General features: G+C 40.8%; 1 protein-coding gene across 1 annotated transcript; it reads left to right on the forward strand.

The window, feature by feature from the left end:
• Positions 1–5388: 5388 nt before the first annotated feature.
• On the forward strand, positions 5389–26172 carry Clns1a (chloride nucleotide-sensitive channel 1A). Its single transcript, XM_051192276.1, has 7 exons — positions 5389–5610; positions 10598–10734; positions 16794–16892; positions 17703–17810; positions 19425–19598; positions 22628–22717; positions 25532–26172. The coding sequence occupies exons 1-6, from the start codon at positions 5486–5488 to the stop codon at positions 22693–22695; spliced, it is 711 nt and encodes a 236-aa protein (XP_051048233.1). The 5' UTR covers positions 5389–5485; the 3' UTR covers positions 22696–22717; positions 25532–26172.
• The last annotated feature ends 975 nt before the right edge of the window (positions 26173–27147 follow it).

Consider the following 27147-nt stretch of genomic DNA (forward strand, 5'->3'; position numbering starts at 1 on the left):
CCTTGTGCCATGGTCTTTTTCGTTCAATTGCCCTTTGGCAGAGTTGGTGCATGTCAATACTGCACTGCTGTATGGACAACCCTTGAAATTAGATTAAAACCTTTTTCCAAGTTTTCATACCATTGCATGAGTATACCCCAGAGCCACCCCTGTGTGTACATGCACACACATGCCCACTGACATGCACACAGAGTTTATATTAGTGTAAATGGATCTTGAGGATCAGTACAGCAGTCACATCCCAAGTCTGACAATCGGTAGCATATTCTTTCAGTGCATGCCTGTGTGGTTCCTGTCTAGGGTATGTTGATATTGGTGTGTTTTGTTCTATCAGAGTAGCTTCTTGATCATAGTAACTAGATAGTACCTTACCTAAAACTCCCATGGGAATACATGTGCACTTTAAAAAGGGATGTCCTATGTTGAGATGGAGGTGGGAAAGGGGCAGGGCTAGTTTCATCATTTGACTATTCCATAGACTTACCCAACTCCACACAAATAACTTGCTGAAACTTGGTGGGAAGGGACATCACAATCAATTTTTAACCCTTCCTTATTTGGTAAGTAATTTGGCAGTCTCTTAGAACTGCTGCTGGCAGTCTTCATGGCACACTTTACCATGCTATTGCCACACCTTTTTAAATGCCAGTACCTTTTTGGTTATCTCGTAATTTTACCATTTTAATTTACTACCTGTAAAGTATAACCATTCTTATAAGGAACTGAATTCATCTAAATGTGTTGTAATTTCTAAGTAAACACCTGTTGTCAACTAATTTAGGAAATAATTTTCTTTGCTATCTTCACCCATTTAGAAGCTTAGGGGCCATGGATTTCAATGTGAAGAGTACAAATTCCAGATAAGAGTTTGTAAGTTGTCTTATTTTTGAATCTCACTTTGATTTCATAAAGTAGTTACTAAATTCCAGGAAACATTCAATCAGAACATGTCTTGCATTTTCAGATGTGCTTATATGAACTACTTTATTTTCCCTATGCATAAAATATAAAATATTGGAATAGTTCTTAAAATATTGTTTTTAGATGACAGCTGAAGCAGAAGCTCCAACATTAGCATCAAACTAACTCTTTGCTGTTAGTCAAAGAGAAGCTGGAGTGTGCTGCCACATAGTGTAGTCCCACATGTGTAAATCAAGTGCAAAAAAATCTGGAAACTGGAAACAATTCTGATAACACAAGTAAAGTCTATGTATGAGAAGTATGGCAGGCCCTGAGAGCGCAAAGCTTCGGGAGTGTTAGAACTGCAGTGCATAGTTGTTTAAATAAAATATTCCTGTGACACCAAAATATGTTATGGCTGGTGCCAATATTTTCCTTAATGAAATGTTGAATGTCTCATTACAGTCTGATCAGAATTCTCAGTGTAATAAGCCAGGCCTAAGCCAATTTACAGCTATTGGCCTTAATGTAACTTTTTTTCCCAAAATGTTTTATTATAATACTTGTCATTTCTTTCACTTAATATATGTCAATTGTCGTAATAAAATGTTTAAATAATTCGATGTACTTAGCATTGTGTTTGAAAACTTAGTTTTATGTTAAATTTTGTGGCATTCTAGAACACTCAGAATTTTCACTAACTGATTCATAAAAGATTAAGATGGTCTGTATCACCCAAGAATATACTATTATTCATGATCTAGGAAGCAAATTTGCAAGTAGACCAACTTCCTCAAAATAGGTTTTAAGGCTATTTATCAGCTAGGTTTATACAAACATGACACTACCATTCTTGGTTTCTGTTACTCAGCCTTTGGAGAGTTGACATTACAGAGCCCTGGGCTTTGTTCTGTACAGTCCTCTGAGAGCACAACTTCACCAGAAGTCAGCAGCATAGGGCAAAGGTTTTCAGTTCCTTTCTTAGGGTACCTAAAGTTGTGTTTTGTTTTACACAGCAAGCTAGCAGAACTTGTCAGTACTTGCAATTCTGACCCTAAACTACAGATTAACATTTATGTAAAGAATGTCAATCAGGATTTCACTTCATGTAATTGCTGGTTTATGATTCTAAGAAGATTGTCAATTATATTGAGGTTTTTAGACAAATCAGCTAAGAAGTGACAGCGCCCTGATGACCTCTTGTTAATGATTTATGTGTATGGGTACTTTGTCTCCATGTATACCTATCTACCATGTACATGCATGGTGCCCTTGGAGGTCAGGAGAGGGCATTAGACCCCTTAAACTGAACAGTTGTGAACCACCATGTAGGTTCTGGGAATTGAACCTGGTTCCTCTGGAAGATCAGACAGTGCGCTTAACTGCTCTGCAAACCACAGTCCTAATAATGCATGGAGTCTTAGCTGAGCACGGGGCTAAAACATAGCTCTTAACTTTCATCTTAGATTAAGAGACCAGAGGATGGTTTCTTTTAAAAACTAGGATTTAATTCACTAAATGATAATCATTTAGTAAAAGTGGGATTATAATACAACCATTTTAATGAAATCAAGTGTTAGGACCCTTCTGGATGAGGTAAATGCTTATGAAATTTTGACTGAATGAGTTCTGTATGGTTTCTAAAGTCTAAATGACATCAAAGAGAAAGAACATTAAGAGGATATGGTCTCTGTACACAACATGAATGCATACAGTCAGTCATATCATATAGGAAAAGTTAGCTAGAACCTACAATACATGTTCACAGTATAGGCCACCTTCCCTATTCAGTTACTCCTTTCATTTAAGAGCCACTTGACTTAAGTTTCCATCTTCCTTTCTACCCTGACTCCAAGAAGCTTTTTTTATAGCAACCCCGGTCTATACTCCTTTACCTGGTAGCTTTCCTATTACCTTTAGGTCTTTCCCATCTCAGTTCTTTGTCTCTGATTTCAATTCTTCTGAGTATTCCTATGAGATGTTCTTCCTTCAAGGTTGAAAAAAAAAATGGGTATGTTCCCATTTAATCTGTTTTCTAGTTATTTTTTGCTTGATTTTCAATGTTTAAAATAAACGAATCATGGAACTGTTAAACTGAATTTAGAAGTGCTTACAAAAAAGAAACTAGTTTCTAAGAGAAATTCCAAGAAAGCAACAGGCTCTTTTGCAACAATTGAATCTATCACCAGAAACAACTGTTACATACAGCTGATATAATAGAAATCTTGGCCAGACAATGGTGGTGCATGCCTTTAATTCCAGTACTTGGGAGGCTGAGGCGAACTCTGAGTTCAAGGACAGCCTGGTTTACAGAGTGAATGCCAGGACAGGCTCAAAAGCTGCTGTTACAATTTTATAGTCAAAAAAAGTCTAGAGTTTGGCTGACTGAATTCCACCCACTCGGTCTCTCTAAATTCTAGCTTGTGAGTTCAATGCCTAAAATGGGGTCAGTTAGTAGAAAACTTTTTCATATTATTTTCATTAAAAATATGAATTGAGCAGGTGTGGTGATTGTTGCTGTTTTGCTGGAGCTCTGTGGGCAAAGAAACGGGAACCACAAAATTAAACAAACCCACATGGAATTTACTGGGAAAAGGAGCAAAGGGAGGGGCTAGGTGTAAGCATTTTGACTGCTTGGATGGGATGGACAGGGACTCTGGCACTCGGGAGCCAAAATACTGAGTGTTACAGCTCAGATGGAAAGGTATTTTGGCACTCTGGAGCCAAGGAATACCACAGGACACAATATGCACAGCAGCTTACAGCCCTGCTTTAGGGAAAGGCTTCTCCAGTGTGTCAGCTCTGCTCTAGCAGGAGAGTTTCCGAGGCAAAGTTGTTACAGTTCGGCTCCAGCCCCCACTCCTCCCAGGAGAGTGGAGTGTAACAATTTAGCTTTGCCCACTCCACTGGTGATCGTCTCGTGAGATTCTGCTCCTGCAAAAGCAGCGAAAGAAGGTCTCAGCCAAACCTCATTCAAGAGATTTACTGGGAGCGAATAAAATCCAGGAGGATGGCTGCCCTCAGTCAGGGTAGCAGAGAATAACTAGGCAGGTAGAACAGCTGCAAGCTGAACTCACACAGGGTTTATATAGGGATGCTTGGGTGGAGTTTTTCCAGAGCAGGGATTGGTCAGATTTCAGTCCTTGAGCTCAGACTGGATAGATCTTGTGGTCAGGGATTGGTTGGTTTTCTGCACAGGTTTAGGGTCAAGGTGTTTCTTTCACTGGTCCTTTTTAGCCTTTTGGCTCTAATTTTAGGATCAGGGTGTATTTCTTTCACTGGCTCTGATTGCAGGGCCAACGGGTGTTTCTTTGGCACTGGTTTCAGGGTCAGGGTGCATTTCTTTGGTTCTGATTGCAGGGCCAAAGTGTGTTTCTTTAGCTGGCCCTCTTTCCCTACAGTAGGTATTGTCCGACCACGAACAGAGATGGAAGGTGGCGAGGGAAGAGAAAAGAGGTAAAGAGAGAGGGCAGGCAGGAAAGAAGAGGGAGATAGGTAAAGTCTGGTCTGCCCCAGGGGAACAGCAGGAAAGACAGGAGTGGGAAAGCGAGCAGAAAGAGATGAGCAGGCCAAAAAGAAAGAAAGAAAAAAAGTTGCGTGGGCAGGGTCTTTCTCTTAAGGGAGTCCTTTGCATCTGGGTGCAAACTCCATGGAACCCTGGGCTGACCAGGGTACTGCATGAGTGCATTCTGCCAGGTGACAGGGGCAGGCCAGTGTAATGCCTGAATCCTTCTAGTGATGCTTGCCTGTGAGAGTACTAGTACCCAGAGTAGGATGTGTGTCGATTGGAGGCCAGCCTGGGCCGCCAATCGAAAACAACAAACAACAAGAATCCACGAAGAAATAAAAGTGGTAAAGTGCTTACTCTGTGTGGTACATACATAGCCCACGGCTAGGCTACGGGTGTCTATTTATTTACTGAGCCTGTAAGTCTTCGCTGCTCTCATTCTTTGGGGCCTAGGAGTTGCAGATCAATGGCTACCTTTCCCTTCGGCGCTGTCTTTGGACTGTCTCCCTCGCTTTCGTTCAAGTGATGTAACCTCTTTGTGCTCCTGTAGCGAGGCACGTGGGGATGGGGACTGTGAGGTCTGGCTGTGTGAATCGGTGAGATCAGGCCCGATGAGGCGGAGTTGGGAAGACTCGTGCACCCAAAGGGTGGGGAGGGGAATGACGTCCAGAGAGATGAGTGTGGATTCCATCTCCTGTGCGTTCTCCCAGGCCCGTTCCCGGTTTTGTTGGGAAGGCATAGTATTCCTCAAACATACTCTCTCAGGGTTTGCTGTGACGAGCTTGAGATAGAACCACAGCGAAAACACAGTTCCTCTAAGCCCCCTCGGAGGAGAGGGGCGGGGCGGGTCGAAGGTGGGGGCTGGAGAAGACCAGTATCACGTGACTAAAGCCAGCCAGGTCACCACGGACCTCCAGTGCGTCTAGACCGTCTCGTCTCTATGGTCAACGGCTCGCCGAACCCAGCGGGAGGAAGTTGTTCTTCCGGGATACCACGACTGCTTCCGGGCCTGCTCATGCGCTCTGGGATTGTGGCGCTCGGTGTCTAGGATCGTGCGGAGCCAAGATTTCACCCGCAATGAGCTTCCTCAAGAGCTTCCCGCCACCTGCGTCGGAAGACGGGCTCCGGCTGCAGCAGCCAGACACCGAGGCTGTGCTGAACGGGAAGGGGCTCGGCTCCGGCACCCTTTACATTGCCGAGAGGTAGGGTGCCCGGGTCCGGCGCCGTCCTCCCTCGGGGGCTCCTTCCTCCCCCAGGCGCTGCTGCAAGTGTAGTAGCTTAAAGGGATTCCCTCCCCGATCCCACTTGGCTGTTCTCTAGACAGCGCTTCTCTTTAACGACTCGAGCTTTTTACCGGCCTGTCTGCTGGAGCCTGGCGCGTGGTCAAGTTTAGAGTTTTGAGTTTGCAGAGCCTCGGTTAGTTTTCGATGTGCCTGGCTTTCTGCATGATCGTGTGACCTACCTTTTTTTTTTTTTTTCCTGCGTAAGATACCTGGATTCAGTGTAGATTCCGAAGGGTTTAAGACCTTTGATTAATGAGCATGGGTTTTTCTGCTCCAGGTGTGGGTGGGGAAAAGGAGCATCTTTTGGCTCACGCAGGGCGGGGTCATAACCAGCCGAACCCGACTCCTGGATGCGCAGGTCCTGAAAGGAATCCTACTTTCATTTGACTACCTTCAGCGCTTTGTACTTTCACAGTAAGGTAGACATGTCACTGAAACACACACACACACTCCACACACACACACACACACACACACACACACACACATTCCTTCCTGTCCTTCAGAGTGTCTGATTTATCTTTTGCTATATTTCATTTCTCTCTGTCTCTCCCTCTCCTCTCTCCCTTCCTCCGTCCCTCCTTCCTTCCTGTCCTTCAGAGTGTCTGATTTATCTTTTGCTATATTTCATTTCTCTCTGTCTCTCCCTCTCCTCTCTCCCTTCCTCCGTCCCTCCTTCCTTCCTGTCCTTCACAGTGTCTGATTTATCTTTTGCTATATTTCATTTCTCTCTCTCTCTGTCTCTCCCTCTCCTCCCTCCCTCCCGCTGTCCCTCCTTCCTTCCTGTCCTTCAGAGTGTCTGATTTATCTTTTGCTATATTTCATTTGTCCTCCACAGAGGATGTCCTCTCTTTTAAGAGCTTGTGTTATAATATTGGGCCTGACTAGAAAATCCAGGCTAGCTCCCTTATTTTCCCGTCATTTGATTTTCACCTACAGCAAAGAGAAAGAGAATATTAGAATGACTTACAGGGTATGATCCAGCTAATGCAACAATGACTGTCAATGAATGGAAAGTCAAAAAAATCCAGAAGTTGCTCAGTCCAAGAGGCTGGGTCTCTCAGCTGGTCTTCAGTGGATGCTGTAATCCCACTTCAGGATCTCTATTAAAGTCTTTCTGCCTCAAGATCCAGATTAGAAGTGAGTCTTCCAATGGGCGGTAGTTCGGCATGCTTTTAATCCCAGCACTCGGGAGGCAGAGGCAGGTGGATCTCTGTGAGTTCCATGCCAGTCTGATCTACACAGTGAGTTCCAGGACAGGCTCTGAAGCTACACAGATAAACTATCTCAAAACACACACACAAAACAAACAAACAAACAAACAAACAAAAAAAGGTATTTTGAGCTTGGAACCAATGCTTTTTTACATCTCATTCCAAAATTAATTTTAAATCAATTAACACAAGTTCAGGGTCTCTATTTTTCTGTGCTGTTTTTAAACTTCATTAGAAATAAAAAGACAATATTTCTCCTTATTCATAAGCATCAGAGTTTAACAAAACATTTTTCAACTTGTGTTTACTACTCTTCTAGTTCTTGTCTTTGCATTTATGACATTTTGGTTTTTTTTTTTTTTTATGACTGGTCATAATTATATATCTTGGTTTTGGAGTACTTCCTTCTAGAATATGTGAAAGACAAAACAGAATTAAAACTTAAGTCAAATAAGTATTGCTTGCAAGTGCCAAATCCAGTTCTTCATGAGGCTCTCAGAGCCCATAGGAACCCTGTGCTGAGACATGTTGTCATCTTTATGGGCTAGAGAATGATTTCAGCTGTTAAACCAAAGGCCATAATTTGCTAGGCCCCTGTTTGATTTAGATGCTAACTTTTCCACTGCCCAGTGGAGTTAATAAAGGTTCTGTGGTCTGAATATTTGAAATGTTTTTGGATGGGTAAATCTTGGATGTCCATTCTAAATAGTAGTCATGTCAAGAGATTTTGGAGGTGAGAAAGGAAACATAGTTTGATAAATCTGTTCTTGGTACCCATGAGCACTGTTTCATCCCCACATTAGAGAAGAGCTGTGGGTGGGAAGGGAGGACCAACACAGCACACAGTCAATTACATAAGAGATCTGTTCCTTTGGAAGCAGTAGGGACAGAATAATTCCTCAAACTGTTTCTCCCCCCCCCCCCCCCCCGAAACAGGGTTTCTGTGTGTAAAAGCCCTAGCTGTCCAGGAACTCGTTTGCTGTGTAGACCAGGCTGGCCTTGAGCTCATAGAGATCTGCCTGCCTCTGTCTCTGCCTCCCAGGTGCTAGAATTAAAGGACTGTGCCACCCCTTCTCCCCAGTAATTCCTCAAACTTTTATCACTTTGCTGTTTAAAGTTTATCACCTTAACCCTCTTTAATATTTTTTTCCAAATAAGCCTAATGTGTGGAATTCTTTTCAATAACTGCATCTTTTCTTGCTTTTAATTTTTAAGTATACCATTAAATAATATAGCTAGATGGACCAGCCTGGTCTACAGAGTGACTTCCAGAACAACCAGGGCTACTCAGAGACAGTCTTAAAACATGCCACCCCATGCAAATAATCATAGTGTGCTTATAGAGTTGTGCTCGTTTACCACCATAGTCTAACATATGCCTTTGCTTTTGGTCATGCATTTGCTAAGGATTATACCATTAGACATTGATTTACTTGGTGGTGGTGGTGGTAGGTTCCTGAGGCATAAAATTTAGTGTCTTCTTAAACTGACTATGAATGATTTAGAATGCTCTGCTGTTGTTCCTCCATAAAGGAATAATTGGCTCTCTGCTTGTATATTTTGTTAGTTGTTGGTTTTTCTTACCTTAGACAGTGCCTTTTTAGTGTAGCCCTGACTGACCTAGAACTGCTCTGGAGACTATGCTGGCTTTGAACTCACAGAGATCTGCCTGCCTCTGCCTTCCAAATGCTAGGATTAAAGTAGTTTGTCACTACGTTATTTTTGAGACCTGGACTCAGTGTAGCCCAGACTGGCCTGGCATTTATTCTGTGGCTCAGGTTAGACTTGAACTTAACAGCAGTTGTCCTACATCAGCCTCTAGAGAGCTCATATTATAGCTCTGATCCATGGCTAGCTTGTCAGAACTATGTAGAAACTAGGATGAATCTGGGCATGGGGGCACAGACTTGTAATCCCAGCACTTGGCATGTGGAGGCAGGAAGAGCAAGAGGGAGTCTATAGTTTGTGACTGTGGCTGGGCAGGGTGGTGCAGGCCTTTAATCCCAGCACTGGAGGCAGAGGCAGGCAGATCTCAGTGAGTTCTAAGACAGCCAAAGCTATAGAGAGAGCCCGTTTCCAAGGGGGAAAAAGGTTCATGACCAACCAACCTGGGCAGCTGAGGTCAACATGAGCTAAATATCAAAGCTCTGCCCCCAAAACAAGAGGGAATGGAGGAAGGAGGAGAGAGTAAGGAGGAAGAAATTGGAGAAGATACAGGATATGCATATGTTATGCATATGTTCTGCTGTCTTGTAGAGGTATGTTCCCATTCATTTACCTTCTATTTTAAATTTTATTAGTATATAGTAGTTGTGTTAAAATGACTTTTATTAGGGTATTCTCTTTTAAAGTAGTTTATTGACATGGTTTACATGCCATACAACTTACTCATTTTATTCATAGAAGTTGATGGTTTTTATTATGCACTTTTATCCTCACTAAATCTTCGAACATTTTGTTGCCTCCCCCCCCCCAAAAAAAAAAAAACCCAAAACCCCAAAGCTCATTGACATTCATTCCCTGTTTCCTTTCAGCCTTGCTTTTGTGGGATTTTGCCCCCTGCCAAGGTCTTTTCTGCTAGATTGTACAATTCATATAGTGGGAAAACTAGGCATTATCTGTTAAAATTCAACATACTAACTTTGGTGATATATTTCCTTTGTTATACCAATAAAATATTTGTGCACTTTTAAGGGGAAGGTATTGTGTGGCTTTTTGGGGTTTTGTTCAATTTTTAAAATGTTATTTTATTTGCATGGTGTTTTGCCTGCATGTATGTCTGTGTATCACATGTATCCCAGGTGCCTTTGGAGGCCAGAAGAGGGTGTCAGATTTCTTGCAGCTGGAATTACAGATCATTGTGAGCTTGGAATGTGGGTGTTTGGAATCGAACCTAGGCCTTCTGGAAGTACTCTTAACTACTGAACCATGTCTCCAGTCCCTGTAGCTTTTTCTTAAAGCTGGTAATAAATGGGGATTTTTATGTTATCTCCTCAGGTGATAGTATATTTTTTTTGAATTGTAATTCTAATCACATCTATTTTGTGTGTACATCATTTAATGTACCAGGAGTGGAAAGGTTGATTTCGGGTTTTCTTGCATGCTTACTTACTGAGAACTGTGCTGACATTTTTGAAAAATGTCAAATAAAGGGATGGAAATAACAGAGTACAAACGTGGTTGATTAGTACACTTAGTGCTAATATATGTTACCAAGCAGGTAACAGAAGTGATCCTTGTAAAAAGGAGGTCTCATGGAGTTATTGGGGACTTACTTGACTTGGTGAAAAGATCTACACAGCAAAGAGGGTAATGGAGACATTCTAAACAAGAATGAGCACAGAAAACAAGTACAGGGAAGGAGCTGACAGCTATCAAGAGCATATGCTCTTTCAGAGGACCAGAGCTAGATTGCCAGTACCCACATGCACGTATACAGAGAGGAAAAATAAACATAGATGACTTGCCTCTCAAATCTGTTTGAATTTATAGCCAGAGGAATAAAACTGTAAAAGAAAAAAATTCAGTTCTTGTTACAAAATTTTCTTATTTTAAGGAGTATTTCTAATATTGTCAATAAATTTGAATTTCTTTCCATGCATAAAAGTGTCCTGGTTGAACCTTTATAAATTTTGGAATATTAAGTTAGGATTTAATTTTTAGAAATAATGTGCCTAAACCATGTTTTTCAGCCGCCTGTCTTGGTTAGATGGTTCTGGATTAGGATTCTCACTGGAATACCCCACGATTAGTTTACATGCAGTTTCCAGGGACCCAAATGCTTATCCTCGAGAGCATCTGTATGTTATGGTGAATGCCAAATTTGGAGGTATGTATGGCATAACGTAAGGTAATGCTTTCTCTGATAGAAAAGTATATTTTAAAGGGCAGTATTTGTTTGTTTGTTTGCTTTCTTGCTTTGAGATGAAATCTTACAGGCTGCTTAAGTTAGCCCCAAACTTCTGGGCTTGAGTAACTGTCCTTGTCCTCCCAAATACTGACACTTAAGATGTGCCACTTTATCAGCCTAAAAAGCAATCTTTGATAGTGTAAACTGTAATCCATTGACCCACATTACATAGTATCATATTAATCAAAATTAAATTACCTAAAATAATTTGGCCATTTGAATTTTTTCTAATGGACATTGGGTTTGTGTATATCTGCCTTTTATTTCCTTTATGTTTTCACTTAGAATTCTTTTAATATGAATATATTTCTACTTTTTTAATTTTAACTACATATTCCTTCTTTTAAAGGCTCTTCAGAGATATGAACCAGTGTATTTTGTCTTTCTAGAAATTTAAGATAGAATTATTTTATTTATTTATTTTAAAGATGTATATGCAGGTGAGGGTTATTGCCGCATTTATGTTTGTGACTTATGCCAGCAGAGACCAGAGGAGGGTGTACGTTCCCCTAGAGTTAGAGTTACAGACTATGTGTATGTGTGTCTGTGTGAATGTATGCTACATGTGTGTGGATGCCTGCAGAGACCAGAAGAGGGCATTGGATTCCTTGGAACTGGAGTTACAGGAAGTTTTTTAGGCTAAACAATATTCATATCAGAAACTGTACTTCTAGAGCAGTGTATTAGCTACTTTAGTATTGCTGTGCCAAAACACCATGAACAGCTGGGAACTCACATCTCAGAGTACAAGTAGAGGCAGAGAGAGACACACACTGGAGAAAAGCCTATCCCCAGTGACACGGCTCCTCCAGTAAAGCCACTCCTCCTAATCCTTCCCAAACAGTTCCTCCCAGGACCAAGTATTTAAACAGATGAGCTTGGGGGCCAGTCTCATTCAAGACACCCCAAGCAACAAACACTCTTAACCACTAAGCTGTCTCTCTAGGCCCAGAATTATTTTTATTTTGTTAAAGTGTGATTCTCAGTAGGTGGGTGGAGAGAATTTTATGTGCTGCCTGTGGCTGATGAAATTTTAATTGGAGGAGGAGGGGTGCTACTGGCATCTCATAGATGCCAAAATCCCTACAAAAAGTATCTAGTACAAAATTGTCAGTAGTGTTAAAATTTAGAACCCTTGAATTATAAGGTTCCCAAGTATTAATAATGTAATTAAATTGTTATGGTAATGGATAATTTTTTTCTGAAATCTTGTATATCAGACAATCCCATTAGTTTGTTCCTGACACCTTCAAGTTGAGGTTTTCTTTTGGTTCCAGATTTAATAATTTTTATTTAGTTGTGAACACTAGTTGCTAATTTTTAGAATTCTGGCAAGCCAGCTATCCAAAAATATTCTCACTATAAGATTTCAAATTCTTGCTGTTGGAAAGGGTTCAAAGATAGATTAAAAAATAAGAGATTTGAGCTGGCAGTGGTGGTGCTACATGCCTTCAATCCCAGCATTTGGGAGGCAGATGCTGGTGGATCTCTGAGTTGGAGAGCAGTCTGGTCTACAGAGCTAGTTCCAGGACAGCCTCCGAAGCTACACAGGGAAACCCTGTCAAAAATGAACTAAAATAAAATAAGAGATTTGAAAAAGGATAAAGAAATGTTAAAAGTCCTTAGATGTTGGAGTGTAGCATGACTCCCTCATGAGGTGTTAAGCACAAAGTTCGCTCATTTGACAGAAGGAAAGAAAGGGATTTCCATTTGTTTGTTTGTTTGTATCTCAATTTCAGAGATATTTCAGTCCGTCTAAGTGGAGAACACATGGTGGCAGGCCTGTGAGGCAGCAGCTGTCCACTTGGCAGCAGAAAGAGTAGCATCAGAACCAGGGCTGGGTAGAACCTTCAAAAGTCTGGCCTTAGTGCTGCCCTGTGTGCAGCAAGAGTTTAAGACGTGGCTGTAGGAACATTTTAGAACTCAACCATAACACTAAGTAAATGCAACTGTGATTTTTATAACTGTTAGCCAGTGTACTATTGCTATGACAAAAGACTTTAGATCATCAATTTAATAAGGGGAGGACTTATTTTGCCTTATGAGTCACAGATTTCATCCAATACTCATTTGGCTATTTCTTTCAACCTGTGTTATCACATCATATCATGGCAAAAGCACATGGTTGAGGAGACTTTAAGTAATAAATAGAAGATTTGCTCATATTATGACTGCCAGAAAGCAAAACTTAGAGGGCCTGGAGTTGCCATTTGCCCTTCTGGATAGGCCTCCAGTGACCTAACTTTCTGTATGGCCTCACCTCCTGCAGATTTTAACGCCCACTAGCACCATAGGCTGATGACTAAACCTTTAATATTCGGGGCCTTTGAGTTCACTCAAGACCCTAATCATAGCAGTAAGTAGGAAAATTAGGTGTTGTTTAAAATGCAAAACTTTAAAAGTACTCTTTTCTCTCTCTTTGCTTGTTTGTTTGTGACAGGGTTTCTCAGTGTAACAGCCATGGCTGTTCTAGAACTTGATTTGTAGACCAGGTTGGCCTCAAATTTCTGAGATCCAACTCCCAGGTGCTAGGATTAAAGGCAAGTGCCACCACTGGCTGGGTTCTTTCTCTCTCCCTCTCTCTTCTCTCTATCTGTCCTGGAACTCACTTTGTGGACCAGGCTGAACTCACAAGAGATCTGTCTGCCTCTGCCTCTGCCTCCTGAGTGCTGGGATTTAAAGGTATGTGCCACCACCATCCAGCTTAAAAGTACTCTTGTCAATCAATCCAAATGCTGATGATGTATTGGAGCCAGTATTGTGGCTCGGTAGTGTGATGTGTGTTTAGCATATGTGAAGTCCTGAATTTAAGCTCTCCCACCAAAACCAAAATAAATGTTGCTGCATAATGCCCAATTTTTACTTGTCCAGCAAAACTCAAGTGAGGTAGGGATTCGGTAATATTAGACAAAAGAATAAAGCACCCCCAGTGAGTAAACTGTGCCTCACTTGCCAGGTGTTGAGTCATTTTCTCATGAGTCTCAGTTTCATTGAAAAAAACAGCAGCTCTAGAGGCTCTAGAGGATTATGTTAGTCTGTCTCACTTTCCACATGGCCTCATCTCTTACAGGGTCTGCTGACTCCCAGTAGCTCCTCAGGCTGCTGACTTAATCTTTAATGATTGGAGCCTGAGTGCTGCTGGGTTTTGTTCATGCTGAGGTTTAAACCCAGCGCCTCACTTGTCTATACTTTCATACTATTCTACACTGAATTTACATTAAATAAATACTGTATTAGTGGGTGCCCTTGTTTACCTTGTCAACCTTAGTGGATGGAGAAAACGCAAAGATATTAATAAAATGCACTTACATATAACTGTGATGGTATACTGGTATTTCCAGAGACATTTCGGTAAGGGAGCTGAGGGGAAGAAGCCCAGATGTCCCTATCAGCATCAACAGTCTGAGTGCTGAGATGGAACAAGCTGTTAGGGTGGGTGTTTTCCCTCACCTTCCCCTGGCTTCTGTTCCTACACTCTGCTTCCTGGCTGCCATGGGGGAAGATGCTGTGCTCCATCTGACCCTCTCTGCCATAATTCAGTTCCCTAACATGGAGCCAGCTAGCTGCCCATGCTCAGACTCTAAGACCAGACCTGAAATCAATCCTCCTTTCTGTTGATTGCTCGGTATGTTGTCACAGTGATGAAAAACTGATACACTCCCTGCAAGTAGATTTCCTGTGTTAGCAAGTGTTTCTCCATTTTCTTCATCTGCTGAGTTGCATCCCTTGCCTCCCCCACCCCACCCTGCCCACTCCTTTTAAATTTTTTGTTTTGAGATGGTCTTGCTAAATTGCCACAGTTGGCATCTAACTTTGAATGTTCTTCCATTGCCCTCATGAATATCTGGGACTACAGGCCTGTTCCACCACATCTAGCTCTATTTATATTTGTGTGTGAAGTATGTGTGTGCACATGTGCAAGCTAGGAAACACCTTTGGATTTGGTGCTTTCTTCCTTTAAATAGGTTCTAGGGATCAAACTCAGTATTGTTAAGTCTTATGCAGAACCACCTCACCAGTCCTTAATTTGCATTAAGATTGCTAATCTCAGCAAACATGTTTGCTGTTTGGTGGGGTGAGTTTAAATTTTTTTTTTAAATAATAAAGGTTTTTGTTTTTTTTTTTTTTTTTTAAAGAATTATTTATTATGTATACAGTGTTCTGTGTGCAGGTCAGCCTGCACACCAAAAGAGGGCACCAGATGGTTGCTGGGAATTGAACTCAGGTCCTCTAGAAGAGCAGCCAGTGCTTTTAACCTCTGAGGCATCTCTCTAGCCCCCAGTTTGAATACTTTATTGACCTGTGTTTTTCATTATAAAGTGATTCAAACATAGAAAAAGTATATGTGTGTGTGTGTGTGTGTGTGTGTGTGTGTGTGTGTGTGTATGTATGTGTATACACATATATATATTTGGGGGTTGGGTTTTTTTTTTTTTTTTTTTTTTTTTTTTGAGATGGGATTTCTTTCTGTAGTCCTGTCTTATAACTGACTTTGTAGACTAGGCTGGCCTCCAATTCAAGAGATTTGCCTGCCTCTGCCTCCTGATTGCTGGGATCAAAGGTGTGCACCACCACCACCTGGCTAGAGTAACTTTTTAAAAATTTAGTATCCTGTGTGAATTCTGTCACTTTTCCCTGATTACTATAAATGTTTAAGGGGAACTAAGTAAATACTGTTGAAAGCTGCCCCTTTTGTGGGGAGGGGGCAGGGTCTCCTTATGTCCTGGCATTCACTGTACAGATCATGTTGGTCTTGAACACACAAAGATCTGCCTGCCTTGGCCTCTGTTTGCTAGAATTAAAGGTGTGTGCCACTGTGCCCAGTTTGAAAGCTGTTTTGTGTGGATCCCCATTTCATCCTCTGGCGTCTTACTCAAGTTAAATAGTATCTGCTTCCTATATGTACTTTGGTTTTTTTATTATTATTTTATGTGTATGGGTGTTTTGCCTGCATGTATGTTTGTGCACCACATGTGTGCCTGGTGCCTGTCTAGGTCAGGAAGAAGGAGGTGGATCCCCTGGCATTAGAGTTACAGACAGTTGGGAGCTGCAGAATGTGTGTCAGGATGAGCCTGGGTTCTCTGCCAGAGTAGCAAGTGCTCTTAACCACTGAGCCAATTCTCTATCCCTCCTATATCTGCTTTTAATCTTTACTGATATGTATATGCCTCCAGTGAATGTAATGGTTTTGTGTTTAAGATTTTAATTACATGGTATTATGTATTCTGCAACTAGCTTTTCATGCAGTTCTTTTTAAAAATGTATGTGTGCTGATACATATATAGCACTGCTTGTTCATTTTTCCAGTGCAAGGGCTTAAACCCAGGGCCTACTGTGCAAAATGACTACTCTACCACTAAGCTGTTATTTTCAGCTAATTCTCTTTAATTGTTTTTGTTATATCTACAAATTTTTGAATTATCTGTCAATGGGTTAACTTTCATGGACTTGAAATAGTCTCACTTGAATGGTGTTGTACTCTCTGGGTGTTACAGGTGCTGTGCTGCAAAGCTCGGCCTCAGAACCTTTCCAACCCTGCAGTAACCAGCAGCAAAGACTGAATTGCAGTATTTAGATTAGACTTTTTTCTTATTTTTTTATTTAGATGCACCAATACACTTCCTAGACTTTTCTTATTTTTTTATTTATGTATTTTTTTGTTTTTTGTTTTTTTTTTGAGACAAGGTTTCTCTGTGTAACAGCTCTTATTATACTGGAACTCAGTTTGTAGGCCAGGCTGTCCTTGACCTCAGAAATCCACCTGCTTTTGCCTTCCAGGAGCTAGGATTAAAGGTGTGAACGACCACCACCCGCGTCGGTTGACTCACAATGCTTCTAGCTCCAGTCCAGGGCACTCTGATGCCTTCTTCTAGCTCCTGCATACATATTGTGCACATAAACTTATGCAGACACACATAAGTAAATCCTTAAAAAAAAGCCTTTAATGTCTAAAATTATTATTTTTATTCCTTTTATAGAAGAATCGAAAGAATCTCTCTCTGATGAAGATGAGGAAGACGGTGATGATGTTGAACCCATTACTGAATTTAGATTTGTGCCCAGTGATAAGTCAGCATGTGAGTGTTCTATAATACTGGTCTTTTCTCTTTTAAGTTCACCTCTTCCACTGATAACACACATACCTCTCACCTTCATTATGATTACTTCCATTCTATTGCTTATATTCATTTTGGCCTTCTTAAAGTCATTGAGAGTGGCTACTTGCTAATGTCAAAAGTTGTGAATTTAGTAAGAATATTGTGAACAGCATGGTGCCTGGTTTGTTTTGTGCAAAGAGGATTCTGGTTAGTGTTATTGACCGATGTTGTTCACTGAATGTCACCTGTGCGAAGCACTTCCAAAGTTGGAAATGCTGAGACTGGTGGAAAGCACCCTGTCATACGACGGGAGCTTTATCCTAATCAGCAGTGTGACCAGTACTCTGACCTTTTTTCTTTCTCTCTCTCTCTCTGTCTCTCTTTCTCCTCAGGGTCTCTGTGTAGTTCTGGCTGTCTTTAGAACTTGCTGTGTAGACCTGGCCTCAAACTCACAGAAATCTATCTGCTTTTGCCTCTTGAGTGATGGGATCAAAAGTGTCAGCCACAACATCTGGGTTGACCTATTTTCTTAAATCTAACCTCCCATCTCAGTACTGTTTTGAATTCTTACTTTGTGACTTGTTCATTGTCTCAGGCACTTTTGGAATAGGCTGTGCACTTTTCATGATCCACTTTTATTTGAACTTTGCAGAATTTTATAAGTATTGTTAACCTAATACATCTTTTGTCTGCTTTTAAATTTGTTTGTACTGATGATTGTTTTTGTAAAACTTTGTGGTGCACTGGGAAAAAACTAAATATTAGTTACGATTTAATGTCTTTGCTCAGTGGAGGCAATGTTCACTGCGATGTGTGAATGCCAGGCCCTGCATCCAGACCCTGAGGATGAAGACTCTGATGATTACGATGGAGAAGAGTATGATGTGGAAGCACATGGTTAGTGACTTGGATCTTAAGTGTTGGTTTTCGTGTTGTTTCATTTTAAGCATGTAGTTGTACTATGGGCACAAGACTTTAGTGTTTTGTATGTACTTTCATAAAGTAACAATGTAAGATTATTATAAATAAAGGGATGATACATTGGCACACTTTGTCTAGGCCCTTTCAGCAGACCAACTGAGGAGTGAATGAATTTCCCATGCTCAAACAACAATAAGAGATTATCAGGGTTGTGGGCCGGATAATAGAAACAAATAGGAAAGAAAATTAATAGCTAGAAAGAGGGTAGTCAAGAGCATACTTTAGACTGAGTGTACCCATTGAGAAGTCTGTTTACGTGTATCTCTTCAAAATTATTTTTTATTTATTTTATATCAATGGGTGTTTTCTTTGAGTTTATATATGTGCAGTACATATATGGCTGGTGCCCTCAGAGGCCAGAAAAGGATGTGGGAACCCCCAGAACTAGATAGAATTACAGTTTTGGACTGCCAGCTGGGTGCTGGGAACCAAGCTCCTGTCCCCTGCAAGAGCAGCAAATACTCTTAACTGAGAGTCATCTCTGCAGAGTCTTGTTGATCTCTTTATTCACGTAATTCTTGACACAGCTTATGAACAATAATTTTCTTTTCCTCAGAATCATACTTCATTTATACCTACAAATATTTCCCATTGTCTTCCTAGGCCAAGATGCATTCACTGGCATGATAGGCTTGTAGCCTGAGGCACAAACTGTTGTATTTGCATTTCCTCTCTGGTCTTTTTCTTTTTTTTCTTTTTTTTTTTTTTTTTTTATGTTTGTTTATTTATTTACTTATTTATTTGCCCCTCCCTCATTTCCTCCCACTCTCTCCATTTCCATCTGCTCCATGGAGAGGATAAGGCCTCCCATAGGAAGTCTACTACATCTGTTCCATCATCTAGTTCTGTCTCATCATCTAGTTGAGTCAGGACCAAGGCACCTCCTCACCCCCACACCCTAGTGTCTAGGCTGGACATGGTATCTCTCCATGTAGAATGGGCTCCACTAAGTCAGTTTGTGCATTAGTGTTAGATCTTGGACCCCCTGCCAGTAGCCTCATATATTGTCCCAGTCCCCTCTGGTCTTATGCATACTGGTTTACATATCTACATATGAATCCAGTTCCTGGCCTGAGATTCCTCATTTCTGGAATTGTTCTTCACGTACATAAGTGTGTGCTCACTTCTTAGAGATTTTTTAAAGTGGTTTTATATTTTGTCCTTTTTATATTTTTAGAGATTTTCTGATTTGTTTTAAAAAGAACATATGTTAATTCAAAATCCTTTCAGTGTCAAATTAATTTGTATTTACTTGTAAAATTCCCACCTTTGGAATAATAAAGGATTCACTGTTTTTGAAACACCCTCTCTTCCTTCTAGACCTCAGACAAGTCCATTCTCTGGAAACTAATATTTACAAGTTTATTATCTCTTAAATGCTTTCTCAGCCTAGAGGGTAGGGACATATTTTCTTCTTTGAATTTTTTTAAACCTAATCAGTAAGTTTTGGAAGTCTTTCTGGAAGCCTGTATGTCTTAGGCAAATGCATTATTGTTTATCGTTTTGTTTTGTTTTTTTCTGTTTGTTTAGAACAAGGACAGGGGGACATCCCTACATTTTACACCTATGAAGAAGGACTATCCCATTTAACAGCAGAAGGGCAAGCCACATTGGAGAGGTTAGAAGGAATGCTTTCTCAGTCTGTGAGCAGCCAATATAACATGGCAGGAGTCAGGACAGAAGATTCAGTAAGAGATTATGAAGGTGAGTTCTCTTTCTTTTCGGAGTAAACAAATTGTTCTAAATCTTAAACTGAAAGGCAATGAAATATCACAATCTAAAAGTATAGGAAGTAAATGTAGAATTACTGGAATGAGAATGTTTTTGTTGTTTTGTGTCCTGTTTACCCTTGCCTCCCAAACTGTGTCAACTATACAAATGGTCTAGGGCCAGCAAGATGCTCAGCACATAAGGTACTCTCTGGAAGCTGTGTGGTGGGAGGAGAAAATTGACTGTGTCTATTTAGCAGCAAATAGTAAGATATCCGTAGGGCCTGTGATTGGTCCATCCACAAGCTTTTGGTCCAGTTAACGGTAGTAGACATTGGTTCCATTTGTGGAACAGGTCAAAAACCCAGTCAGAAAGTATGGTCTCCTTAGTAATGTTCATGCCATTATTGCACCAGTGGGCCTATCTTGCCAGGCCATTAACTACTGTGGCTCTCAGGGTTTACAGCTGGGTAAGACTGTTCATTTCTTTTCTCCCCCATTAATGTGGATAGCATCTTCTAGAACTATGAAACCTAGCCAGAGAGATGCTTCTGAGTTGGTGTCAGCTTGATTTCCTGTGTTCTATTGTTCTGGGATGTGGTGTCTTCAGCAATAGGCTCCTTTCCAGCTTTTTTCATTGCTTATTTAATGACAGGAAAGGGAGGGGAAGGAAGATGCACATGGGAGGGTGCATGTGTTACTATCAGAAGACAACTTTTGGGAGTTAGTGTTCACCTAACATTGTTGAGGCAGGGTCTCTTTGCTATTCTGCATGCTATGGGCTTTATGGCCTTTAAGCTTGGGGATGATTCTCCCATCTGTAGCACTGTAGGAGTGCTGGAATCCAGCTCTACATGGATTCCCAGGACTAGGAGCCAGCTCAGGTTGTGGGGCTTGCACAGCTATCACTTTGGCTTCCTGAGTAATTTCCTCAGTCTCCACTATTCAGTTTTGGCTCTGAAGGGATGGTTTACCCCAAGTATTGGCAGTACTGTGTCTTCTAACCTCAGCCTGATTACGTGCCACTCCTGATTTAGCATTTATATATATATATATATTTACTCATTTAGTCCTTCTAAGTACTCTGTTGAATAAATTTATGATCCACATTTTACACATTCGACAAACGAGGCACAGAACCATTGCATTGGTTGAGACCAAACTACTGATAAGTGGTAAGAGAACTAAATGAGCCATTATACAAAATGTGCCTGTCACTGTCATAAGCACTTCTTACATGTTTGTTTGTTTGTTTGATCTTTTTGGTTTTTCAAGACAGGGTTTCTCTGTATAGTTTTGGAGCCTATCCTGGAACTTGCTCTATAGACATGCTGGCCTCAAACCCACATAGATTTGCCTGTCTCTGTCTCCCTATTAAAGATGTGCACCACCACCACCTGGCACACTTCTTGCATTTTATGTGTTTAATATATATTACTATTTTATGCTCTGGTAACATCATAACCCTTGGTATTTTTAATGATTGCAGGGTATTCTTGAAGCGACTTTGTTTAGTTTTTCTTCTATTGGTATACTTAATACCTCTCATAATGCTATGATTACTATCTCCATGCATATAGCATATTGACCCGGGATTCTTGGAGTTCTGGTCTATTTGGGCTTGGGAGTAAGAACTGTATCTTACTATATTGACCATGCTGATCTTAGACTAGTAAACTCTAGTGATCATCTTATCCCAGCTTGTAACATTATGTGTCGAGGTGATAGGGTCCCAGGGGGCTTTTGGCAGATGTTTGTGTCAGGTAAAGAGTTGAGTGGTCAGGAGTGAGGAAGTAAAGAAAGCAACTGTAGACTTTTTTAGAGCACTGTTTTCCTCTGCCCTCTTCTCACACCTTTTTAAAAGCTGTGTTGATGGCGCATGCCTTTAGTCCCAGCACCTGGGAGGCAGAAGCAGGCAGATCTCTCTGTGAGTTCAAGACCAGCCTGGTCTACAAAGAGCTAGTCCCAGGACAGCCTCCAGAGCAATACAGAGAAACCCTGCCTTAAAACTAACAAAACAACAACAAATTGTCTGAGTGTGTTATTTTACCTGCATATGTCTGTGCACCAGTTGTGGTTGGTGTCCTTGGAAGCCCGCAGGGGGTGTCAGATCCTCTGGCACTGAAATTACAGATAGTTGTGATCTGCCATGTGGGTGCTGGGAACCAAACCTGGGCCACCTGAAAAAGCAGCCAGTGTTCTTACCTGCTGAACCATCACTCCAGCCTTCGCCTTTTCGGTGAGATGACAATAAAGGGGAGATAAAATTCTGTTCTTTACATTTCCCACTATGCTGTGTCTTAGGCTTTTTGAGGGTATTACCAAATGCCTTTAAATAATGTCTAACACTAAATACTTCACATAGTTCCTCGAAGAATGAACAGTTAATGTCTACTACATTTGAAAATTCCTACTAGCCAGACATCCTAGCATTTGGGAGGTGAGCCTGGACTACCCTATGAGTTTGAGCCAGCCTAGGCTACATAGCAAAACGTTGTCCAAGAAAATTTAAAAAGAAAAAAAAGGAAGGAAACACATGAAGTGACTAGGATTTCTGGGAGTTGTATGATGTTAAATGTTTGGGCTGATTTTTTACTTGACTTAAATCCACAGGAGCATTTTCATTTCAGTCTCTTTTTTGGGTAATTTAGTTTTCAAGATGGACATGTGGAAATGGAGGCATGAGATAGCCTGGCATGATACATCCCTGCAATTCTAGGAACTAAGGACAGCCTTAATTGCATGAGACCCTATTTCAGAACCAAAACAAAACTCCAAAATTTTAAAATCCAGTTATTTTTATTTTATTCTTTGAGTTTGGGACTCACATGTGGCTTTGGCTGTCATGGAACTTACTACACAGACTAGACTGGCCTCAAACTAGTTCTATCTGGCTCTGCCTCACAAGTGGTGAAACTAAAGGTAGGCACTATCATGCCCAATTTTTAAAATGTTAATTCTTGTCACTAGAGGGCACTGACATCCTTGTTGAATCTGCCTGACTGAAGTCCAATCCCTTTTCAGATGGCATGGAGGTAGATACCACACCAACTGTTGCTGGGCAGTTTGAGGATGCAGATGTTGATCACTGAAGATGATTTATGCTGCTAAACAGTGAGTAGCTTATTATCTCCTTTGTCACAGTCCTGTGAAATGATTGGTTTTTTTAATTACTAATTTAAGAGAACTCTGTATAATGAATGAACTCTATAAGTTTAGCAGTTTGAAAAAATGTCTCCCATCTCTGGTTACTGAAAATCACACTTTTTTTTCCCCTAAGAAATCAGAAATTTGTAAACATTGTAGTATGGGTTTAATATCTGCCAAGCACTATACTAAGATGGTAGAGTATATGCTAGTATGACAAGGTAGAGTATGACAAGAACAAGTGAATTTATGAGAGTAGCAGTTAATGGAAACATCTGTTCAGAGCAGACCTCCCTGTTGGCTCGAGCAAGAGTGACAGCCTAAGCCTGTCTTGGTCTGCTCTTGAGTTACTTTATTCATTTGTGTTAATTGAGCCCTGTTCACGGTTTGTTGCACCTTACCGCTTTTCAATTCTGGGGGGCAGTAACATAATTCTAAACTGAGCTTAAGACATTATAATCTTGTATTGCTGTCATTCTTTCTGGAAGAATAGGGGATAGATGTCCTATGTACCTTAGTGTTCAAAGCTGATTTGTCTAGGCCATGTACAGTCACCCAAAAGCCATTATTTCTCTGCGTTCTTTCCTGTCTGTCCTTAATGATTGACATATTGGTCTCTGCCAGTTTTGTTTCCTTTGCCTTAAGTTTGTCCCTGAGTATTTGCTATTCTGTAAACCCTGAGAAATGCATTGCCTTTTCCCTAATGGCTGTAGTTTGTTAGATAATTGAAGGACAAGGACTAGCAGCTGCAGAGTCTTTCCTTACAATCTGCAAAAATTTTCCTTGTAAAATTGTTGTTCCTTGTTCCCTATAATAATGTCGTCCTTCCTTCTAAATACTGGCTATTTCCCAGCATTTTAGCCAGTGTTATCCGGGTCCTTTTATTTTATTAAAGAAAGACAAGACAAAATGTGTATCATTTTGATTTGATACTGCCGCTACTACCAGTCATTTAGTTATGCTTTGAGTACCTTCACTGTCCCTGCTGTGATTGTGATTCAGTGTCAGAGAACTTGCCTAGCATGTTCCAACCCCTCAGTTCAGTCAGTCCTCAGCACTAGGGAAGGGAAAATTCCCTTTGTTCCTTGCTTTGTTCTGGTGTAGATGTCATTCTGAACCTTAAGATTATCTTTGTATTTATTTACTTGGAAATTTGAACTTTTTAACTCTTCTACCCTTGTTCTGTTTTATATTAGAAACCAGTCTTTAAAATCCCAGTGTTTGGGCTGCAGAGATGACCCATTAGTTAGTAGCACTTGCTGCTTCTGTCGGGGACCCACATTGCAACTCACAAACATCTGTTAAGTGCAGTTCCAGGAGCATCTGATGCTCTCTTCTGGCCTCCACAGGCCCTGAATGCATATCTATCTACACATCCATGCATGCAAACACCTATACACATAAAATAAAGTTTTGTTTTGTTTTTTTAATTCCAGTGTTTACAAATTACTATAGTTGTAAAATAAATTATGAATTAAAACATTGGGTCTCTGTTTCCTTCTAGTATGGTTATCAAAAAAAATAATAATAACCTCAAAGAAAATTTGCACCTCTGTGATTTATATCTCATCCCATAAATATTTTCCTTCCTTGCACCTTTCTGTATTTCATGTAGTTTGCGGTCAGCAACATTCTCCTGTCTAACCTCAGTAGCTTTTCACTGGTGCTCAGTTAGGGTTCAGCTCTTGCAGTTCCAGATGTCACTAATTTCATCTTTCTACTTCTGTCTCTTTTCCATCAAGATTTATTTATTATAGTCCTGTGGTGGTGGCTCATACCTTTAATCCCAGCACTTGGGAGGCAGAGGCAGACGGATCTCAGAGTTTGAGGCCAGCCTGGTCTTCAGAGCGAGTGCCAGGACAGGCTCCACAGCTACACAGAGAAACCCTGCCTCAAAAAAAAAAAAAAAAAAAAAAAAAAAAGATTTATTTATTATGTATACAGTGTTCTGTTTGCAGGCCAGAAGATCTTACTATAGATGGTTGTGAGCCATCATGTCGTCGTTGAGAATTGAATTCAGGACCTCTGGAAGAGCAGCCTGTACTTTTAACCTCTTAGCCAGCCCTCATCATGGTCTCAATAGCTTTTTTTTTTTTTTTTTGCCAGTGACTGTCATTTGTAAGTGTATTATTGGCCTGGAAGACAATATTTTGTATAATCTGGCTTTCCCATATTTCTTTGAAAAATTGGCTGTTAAGAGTTTATCATTCTGCAGCCATCATGAGAAACTCAATTGACATGTCACCAGTGGTTACACACTGGATTCTTGGATTCTTTGTAATGGTGAAATAACCATGAAATTGCTATGAATATTCTAGTGAGCTGCTGGTTTGTTTTCTGCTCAGTTTATTCTTTCTGCTCAATGTCAAAGAAATACTATATTCATAAATTTTATTTATGCTCATCTGAGTAGTTGGCCTGATTTCAAAACAATGTGATTTTTAAATCATTTAAGATTGTATGTGTTTTTAAAGCCTGAACAAGGACTAAAATGTTCATTTAACCATTAATAATTTCAAAATAATGGACCTCTGGGTGCATGAGATAGGATACAGAATATCGTGCAGTCACTGCTCTACCGTGATGTTTATGTGCACGCTACCATCAGGATGTGAATACATAACTTAACCATTCCTTGGTTTTCTCATCTGTAAAGTGGGGTGATATTGGCTGCCTGATGGGCTCCTTACAAGGCCTGAGAAACAGTAAGTCTGGAACTCTACAAGGCTGTACAAAACAATGGCTGTTAGTAATAACAACTGTAAACCTTTTGTCTTTCAGATTATCTCATAATGGTAGGCGAGAACTTGGTGCGTCTTCCAGTCCAGAGTAGGGCTGGTGAAAGGCTTTTTCTTTCTCCAAAACTTACTTTGCAAGACAGACTATAATGAGACAGTAAGCTGTCACCAGCAGAAGAGACTGAGACCTTTATCAACAAAGGTGAATTAACTGAGCGGGTATTTTTGGTTCTCATTTACCCCCAAGCTTCCTGGGTCTAGGTGTCTTCCTTAATAGGCCTCTAATTCCTGCCTTTGCTGTATGTACATCTGTCAGCCAGAAGGCCTACGAGGTGAAATGTACAGAGCTCATACTATACAGACTGGGTAAGAAACATGCTGAGAAGAGAAGTACAGGCCTCAGAGGAGGCAGGCTCTATCTAGCCTTTCCCACAGAGGCGTGGGTCCTTTACTTCAGGCTGACTCTAGGTCATCTCCAGGGAACACCTCGCCAGGACACAATACTTCTGTGCTAGCTTCTGCCCTCCTCCTCATTCCCCAGTTGCTCTATTACATTCTCCCAGCTTAGATCCTTGACAGTCTGGCTTTCTGTAACATAATAAGTAATCTGTAATGAAGTCTGCAAAGTACTCTTTGATGTTTTTGTCTTTGTAATAGTTAATAAATAAATCTAGATTTTCTATATCATTGTGGTTTTGTTCTTGACTAAAACCATTAATGAGAAAAAAATTCAGATTTATTTTATGTGTATGAGTGTTTTGCCTGTGTGTATGCGTGTATAACGTCCCTAGTGCCCATGGAAGTCTGAAGAGGGTGTTGATACCTCTAGAACTGGAGTTAACAGACATTTGTGAACTGCTATGTGGATGCTGGGAACTAACCCCAGATCCTCTGCAAGAACAGCAAGTATTTTTAACTGCTGAGCCATCTTGCCAGATCAGCACTTGCTATTCTTTGGGGGACCCGAGTTCAGTTCCTCCAAATCTATATTGGGCAGCTCACGGCTGCTATAATGCCAACCTCTTCTGGTTTCCATTGGCACTCAGATACACATGCAAAGACATACACCATACACATACATAAATAATAAAGCGATGCTGGGGTAGGGACTGTGGATTAGTTGCTAGAGTGCTGGTCTGGCTACAGGAAGCCCTGGGTTTAGTTCCTAGTGTTTTATAAACTAGGCCTGGTTGTATATGCCTGTAAATCCTAGCACTCAGGAGGTAGAGATAGGATCAGAAACTAAAGGTCATGCTCAGCTAGGTAGCACATAAATACAGAAGTAAATATTAGTACCCAGGCCTAGTGAGAAGTCTCAGCAGTTAAGAGCTTGTACTGCTCTCGGCAGGGGATCCAAGTTTGTTCCCCAGCCCACACATCAGATAGCTCACAATCAATGTGTATCTCTTGCTCTACAGGATCCAACAGCTCTAACCTCTTTAGGCATCTGCACTCATATTCGTGTGTGCATGGAAACCTGAGACTGACATTGGAGACTTCCTCACTTGCTCTCTACATTATTATTTTTTTCTTTTTTTTTTTTGAGACGGTCTCAAAATTCTAGGCTGGCCTAGAATTCACAGAGATCCACCTGCCTCTGCCCTCTTAGTGCTAGAATTAAAGGCATGATTCACCATGCTCATTTTTAGTTTTAATCAT

Source organism: Phodopus roborovskii, unplaced genomic scaffold (assembly GCF_943737965.1).
Source record: "Phodopus roborovskii unplaced genomic scaffold, PHOROB, whole genome shotgun sequence".
Classification (NCBI taxonomy): domain Eukaryota; kingdom Metazoa; phylum Chordata; class Mammalia; order Rodentia; family Cricetidae; genus Phodopus; species Phodopus roborovskii.